This window comes from Bison bison, unplaced genomic scaffold, assembly GCF_000754665.1.
Source record: "Bison bison bison isolate TAMUID 2011002044 unplaced genomic scaffold, Bison_UMD1.0 scf7180017864304, whole genome shotgun sequence".
NCBI classification, from domain to species: domain Eukaryota; kingdom Metazoa; phylum Chordata; class Mammalia; order Artiodactyla; family Bovidae; genus Bison; species Bison bison.
In genome coordinates this window covers 15884524-15890862 of record NW_011494876.1, presented here as the reverse complement: position 1 = coordinate 15890862, position 6339 = coordinate 15884524, and the positions used below count along the sequence as shown (strand labels likewise).

At 64.1% G+C, this 6339-nt stretch overlaps 2 protein-coding genes across 2 annotated transcripts in view; one reads left to right on the top strand and one right to left on the bottom strand.

Annotated features, from left to right (window-relative positions):
- Window positions 1-6339, top strand: part of RNF123 (ring finger protein 123) — a 23768-nt gene that overhangs the window by 15898 nt on the left and 1531 nt on the right. The window contains 8 exon segments of the mRNA XM_010851958.1: window positions 512-586; window positions 735-822; window positions 911-998; window positions 1078-1162; window positions 2398-2537; window positions 2639-2827; window positions 2918-2993; window positions 3204-3288. Of these exon segments, the coding sequence (XP_010850260.1) occupies window positions 512-586; window positions 735-822; window positions 911-998; window positions 1078-1162; window positions 2398-2537; window positions 2639-2827; window positions 2918-2993; window positions 3204-3288 (826 nt within the window).
- AMIGO3 (adhesion molecule with Ig-like domain 3) lies at window positions 3594-6333 on the bottom strand. Its single transcript, XM_010851851.1, has one exon. The coding sequence runs from the start codon at window positions 6024-6026 to the stop codon at window positions 4488-4490; it is 1539 nt and encodes a 512-aa protein (XP_010850153.1). The 5' UTR covers window positions 6027-6333; the 3' UTR covers window positions 3594-4487.

The following is a 6339-nucleotide window of genomic DNA, read 5'->3' as shown; positions in this document are numbered from 1 at the left end:
ACAGGATGGATGACGGGCGGGGAGGAGCCCTGCCCCGCCCTGCCAGGACTGTCGCTTCCTTCTTGGTGCTGCTGCAGCCCAGGAGCCAGCCAGCCTCTCACCCTCCATCCTGGCACTGACCATGGGGTGTGGCATCCCACGCAGGGGCAGGTGGGCTTGCAGATCACAGCAAGGAGCGGGGGCCCTGCCGGTGGCCATGAGGAGCAGGGGCTTTGCCCAGACCCCGGATTCCAGGATGGGCTTGGCTGGATCAGGCTGTGGGCTTTTAGGCTCCTGGCCTGTCCCCTGCCCTGCCCTCAGCCTCGGGGCCTACCCAGCCCCCATCCTGAGTCTGTGCCTTAGTCTCTGGCCAACCATTAGTGAAGGTACTGCCTAAAGTCCCCAGATGGCAGCTTGGGCCCAGACCTTGGAGCTGGGTCTGGAGCCCGCTCCCCAAGCCCATCACCAAGAGATGTGCCTGCTGCTGGCGTCTGCACTCCCCACCAGCTCATCCTGTCACCCCACCCTGCAGGCTACGAGGAGACCCTGACCCGTCTGGCCGCCATCCTTGCCAAACACTTTGCAGACACACGCATCGTGGGCACTGGTGAGGCACTGGACAGAGGGCTTGGGGGATGGGAACAGGGTAGCACCCCGGGCTGGCCATTTTCTGCACAGATTGCCCCCAGGTCGGGGTAAGGCATGGGCACCAGGATCATGCCAGGCACCTGCTGAGGTGTGGCCTGTCCCGGCAGACATCCGGGACTCACTGATGCAGGCCCTGGCCAGCTACGTGTGCTACCCCAACTCCCTGCGAGCCGTGGAGCGGATCCCTGAGGAGCAGTGAGTGGGGGTCCGGGGGCAGGGGGCAGGCATGCTGCCCTGCACAGCACGAGCCTCACCCCGGGCCCACCACCTGTTGCTCTTGCAGGCGCATTGCCATGGTGAGGAACCTCCTGGCTCCCTATGAGCAACGGCCCTGGGCCCAGACCAACTGGATCCTGGTTCGGCTCTGGCGGGTAAAGCTGGCTAGAGGGGAAGTGGCTGTGGCTGGAGGGGTTTCCCTGCCCCACTGACCTCCTGGCGTCTCTACCCCAGGGCTGTGGGTTCGGGTACCGCTATACACGGCTGCCACACCTGCTAAAAACCAAACCTGAGGATGCCAGTCTGCCCAGCCTCCAGAGTGAGTACCCAGGTCTGGCAGGCAGGGCACCCTCACCCGCTGCTCTGAGGTTCTCACAGACTTCCCCACTTCTCCCAGCCCCAGTCCTGGACTCGTGGTGGGCCCTGAACTTCCTGTCCATCCCCCAGGGTCTCCATTCTCTCCTTCCTCCAATCCGAGGACACTCTGGGACTATCTCTGCACACCCATGGGTGCTGGCAGCTTACGCACCGAGCGCGCCCTGTCCCTTGTCCTCTGACCCAGCTCCCTGACCTCCAGGCTTGTCCCAACTCCATCTCCTCTGCCCCTTTACTTCCGCCTGGTGGTGCTGACCTTGGATACCTGAGTCAAGGCAGGGGCACAGACTGGGGGTTGGCCAGGGCCCCAGAGGCTGTCCACGGGGCTACCTGGAGGAAGGGGCCATTTATTGGGAGCAAAGTCTGCATCCTTTGTCCTGTGAGCCCGAGGACCTTCACTGGGCCCAGCCCAGGGTCTTGGGGAGTCTAGCTTGCAGAGCCCACCTCCCCCACGCTGTACCTGCCCCACACAGTGGCCCGCTTCAGCCCACAGGGTGTTTCTGCCCTTGTGGGCAGTGTTTGGGCCTAATGGGGTCCCCAGAGGCCAAGGGCCTTGTGGCACGTCCTTGCCAGTTGCCTTGGTCCTGGCTCTAGGGTGGACCTGAGCTGCCCATGGAGAGCAGGGGGCAGATCCACGTCCGCTGCTGCCGGAACTATTGATTTGCTGGGGGAGGGCTGGCCAGCCCGGGTGCGGCTGAGGGCTCTGGTTACTGCTGCCTGTCAGCCCAGACTTGGCACCCACCACCTCAGCCGTCTGCCAAGGCCACACCAAGGGCAGCAGAGGACGGGAGGATGGCAAGGCTCAAAGTAGACTCTTGGGGAGAATGGCCTTGACATGAGTGGAGAGGGCTCTAGGCCGCCCTGTCTGTCTAGCACACCCTGAAGGGCATGTGACTGTGGACTTGCTGGCGCTTGGGGGCCGTTCTAGAACTTGGGGTGGGTTGGGGGTTGGGAACAACTGCAGCCTGTGGTTGGCCCAGCAGAGGGAGGGGACAGGTTTAGCCCTAACCCCTGGTAGCGCTGCACACTGTGCCCCTGCCTTCGAGACCTGAGGTTCCCAGAGAGCTGTCTCTCTGCCCTTAACCAGTGGCCCCATAAGGGAGGACAGAGGTGGGCAGGCGGGGCCGCTGACCGGGGTGTGATGATGCCCAGCCACTGCCCCCCGCCCTGTGCCCGCAGAGCCCTGCCCCTCCACCCTGCTGCAGCAGCACATGGCAGACCTGCTGCGGGAGGGTCCAGACGTGGCCCCCAGCTTCCTCAACAGTGTCCTCAACCAGCTCAACTGGGCCTTCTCCGAGTTCATTGGCATGATCCAGGAGGTGGGTCACAGGGGCACCTTGCGGGCCGGGGGTGGCAGAGGATGAGGCACCACCTGCAGTGTGGGCAAACTCCTGAGAGGCGCCCACGTGGTGGGGCTCAGATCCAGCAGGCTGCGGAGCGCCTGGAGCGGAACTTTGTGGACAGCCGGCAGCTCAAGGTATGTGCCACCTGCTTTGACCTGTCGGTCAGCCTGCTGCGTGTCCTAGAGATGACCATCACGCTGGTGCCGGAGATCTTCCTCGACTGGGCCCGGCCAACCTCTGAGATGCTGCTGCGGCGGCTCGCACAGGTGTGTCCATCCGGGCAAGGGGTCGGGACCCTGGGGACACCCTAGTGGTGAGCCCGCCCGCCCACCCACCATCGGGTTCCTGCCCCACAGCTGCTCAATCAGGTGCTGAACCGGGTAACAGCTGAGAGGAACCTCTTTGACCGTGTGGTCACCCTGCGGCTGCCTGGTGAGGACCTAGAAGCCCGGGACCCAACACACTGCAGGCCTCGGTTCCTCTGCCCGGAGCAGTGCTGCCTGACCCAACAGCCTGCACCGGACCGCTGGGGCCTGGCACGCCCAGCCTAGCTCAGCTGTCTGCAGGGAGGGCGGAGGGAAGCGCTGGAGGCCCTGCAGCAGGAGCGCTTTCAAGGCTCAGCCCCCGCTCCCTTCCCCGCAGGCCTGGAGAGTGTGGACCACTACCCCATTCTGGTGGCAGTGACCGGCATCCTGGTGCGGCTCCTGGTGCATGGCCCAGCCTCAGGGTGAGTGCTGGGGAGTGCGCTGCCCTCTGGGGGCTGGGCGGGGCCTTCCTGAGGCTCACCCTCACGTGGGCCTCAGTCAGGCCTGGGCACCGAAGGAAGCTCGAAGAGGTGTAAACCCAGTAACGAGTAACTAGGTGGCCATGGCAGCAGCTCGGAGCAGGAGAACCCAGGACCTCAGCAGCGCAGGTGCCCTGGCCTCGGGCACCAAGAGTCAGTGCTAGGGGTGGGGGTGCCATCCTACCATGCCAAGACAGCCCTCCTGGGCTTCAGAGCTGAGTGCACACACCTGGGTCTGAAGCCTCCAACAGTGAGCATGTACTGCCTTTATTGAGAAATCCCATGACAGCTGGATCCAGGACACTTGTGGGCCCCCTGGCCCAGCCCCCTTCCCTGGCCTCCCCACAGTGGGAGTGGTGAGATGCATATGAAGCCAGGGCACTACTTCAGCCATTAGGGCTGAGACTGGTGCCAGCCCTTAAGAGGATTCTACCCTCAGGGGACAGCAAGTTCCAGCTGGGCCCTCGGGTCTCAGCCAGGCTTGGCAGGCTTTTTACAAACAAGCTGGGGGCACAGGCCGTGGCGCCCCTTACTGCTGTCTTGCGAGCCCATGGGAGAGGCCCTGCCCTCAGTGGCCTGTGATGCCCAAGGGGTCCCTTAAGGAGCTTACTTGCTGCTTGCCTGCTCACCAGACTGCATGGACTTGTGAAGCTTGAAGTAGCTGAATGTAGGTGCATGGGGAGTCATATTTCACCAGAGCAAGGCTTGGAATTTCCTCTTTGCACCCTGCAGGTGGGGACTGGTCTTCATTTGAAGTCCTCCTCCTCTTCCCCTGCAGGCCGCTCCCTTCCCGTCCCCTTGGGGAGCGCAAAGTGGTCACGGTTCCCTGCCTCACCACCACTCTCCGTAATGGCAGGCCGCCTTGGCCCCGCCACTCATTCTGGGGCTCTAATTGCAAGGGCTCTTCCAGCTGGGCCTTGGTTCCAATCCTCGTGGGCACACGTAGGCCCTGCTAGGTCCCAGTGATGGGGAGAAGCAGGAGAGAGGTAGGAGACCTGAAGTCCTCTACCAGTGGGGTCGCTGTGGGAGGCTGGAAGACCAAGCCCAGGGCTTCCCACCAGCAGCTGGCAGTTGTTTGGGTAGCAGCTGGGAGCAGGGCAAGCAGCAGGCAGGCAGCGGCCTCAGTGGGGGCCATGGGCAGCCTAGGTCATCACCAGACCTTCAGAGGCTGTGGAGCTAGTGGACTCGGAGCCAGCCTTGAGCCGCAGGCCCGAGGGATTGTAGAGGTCGAAGTCTTCAGCTACTGCTAGCTGCACACGACCATTGAGGCCCCTCCTGCCAGGCTCCAGAAAGCCCACGTGCTTGTGGACACTGGCTTTGCGGCTGGGTGTGTCAGGTGGCGTGGTGCTGAGCACCGAGGACTGTGCGCTCAGCTCCCGGAGCGGGCTGGGTGTTTGGGGCCAGCGGCGGCAGCGGCGGCAGCAGTGGCAGGTGCGGCGGCAGCAGCGGCGGCAGCCGGGGCAGGGCGGCGCGAACAGGTAGAGGAGCACGAGCGTCAGGCCCACTGCGCAGCCCAGCAGCGTGGTGAAGCCAGTATTAAACGCGTCGGGCTCCGGGTGGGGAAAGGACACACTCACGTTGTACTCGTGCGTCTGGTTGTGATGCAGGCGGGGCCCAGTGGCCAGGCACACAAAGACACCCTCGTGCCACGGCTGCACACTGCCGATGGCCAGGCTCCCGTCGGCCAGCACGGCGATGCTGCCATTGCGAGATCCTGGTGCCACGAGCAGCTCGTGCTGCGGGGAAACCCAGGCCACACGTAGGGCTGGGGCACTAGTGTTGCAGTGTAGCCGCAGGGACTGCCCCACCTGCACGTGCAGCTGCTCTTCTGGCCGCTCCAGGTCCTGAGCCAGGGCCACCGAGCAGTTCTCGAAGACACGGCTGTGCGCAAAGAAGCGCACACGGGAGTCAGGTACCTTGAAGGCCAGGCAGGTGTACTCGCGGGCAAAGTCGCTCACGGCACTGAGCCCCCGCTGGTGCCAGCGTCTCAGCAGGTGGTAGAGACGGCAGTCACAGGGTAACGGGTTGTCGTGCAGGTAAAGGCCGTTCTTGAGAAAAGCAGGCAGCGCAGCCAGGTCAGGCACAGGGGTGCGTCCTATGTGGTTGGAGGAGAGATCTAGAATACGCAGGTGGGCCGCGCCCAGCCCGTGCAGGTGGTTGAAAGAGAAAGATGAGAGTTTGTTGCAGCCTAGGTAGAGACGACTGAGCGTGCCCAAGCGGTGGAAGGCACGTTCATCCAAGTGCGCCAGGTGGTTATTGAACAGAAGCAGCGTCTCCAGTGCTCCCAGCCCGTCGAGGTCGTGGCGGCCAAGTGCCCGCAGGGCGTTAGATGATAGATCGAGCAGCCGCAGGCCACTGGCGTTGGTGAAAACTCCCCGACCCAGTGCCTCCAGCTCATTGTGATTTAAATGCAGGGCGCGGAGCCGGGAGAGGGGCGCCAGCCAGCCAGGGGGCAGGCGCTGGAGCCCATTGTGGCTCAGGTCGAGGTCTGCAGCCGCGGCCGGTAACGTGACCGGCACCTCCCGCAGCCCCAGGCCGGCGCAATCCAGCAGGTCGGCAGCACAGACGCATTTGTGGGGGCAGTTATGAGGCGCGTGGGGCAGGAAGCTGTCTGAGTCCTGGGTGCCTAACCCGACGCGCAGCAGGCACAGTAGTGTGCTCTGCAGCACCAGCCGGGCCATATCGGAGGCTGCCGGGGCCAGGACAGGGCAGCTCAGTGGGCGGCACAGATCCGAGACTCACCCGGTTCTCTGGTGAGAAGTGCCGGGCGACGGTCAGCGAGCCAGGATGCGGGCTCCGTCTCGCAAGGCTGACTAGTTCCAGATTTGGAGAAGTGAGTTGGCCGCGCTCGCTCACCACGCCCTTCTCGGGCTTCCCCAGCTCCCTCCTGGAGTGCCTTCCTGAGCGCGCTCAAGCTTCTAAATACTCCCCGGGAGGCGATTTCTCAGGGGGCGGGACTGCCGGCTCCCATTGGCTCCCACTGGAGGGGCGGGG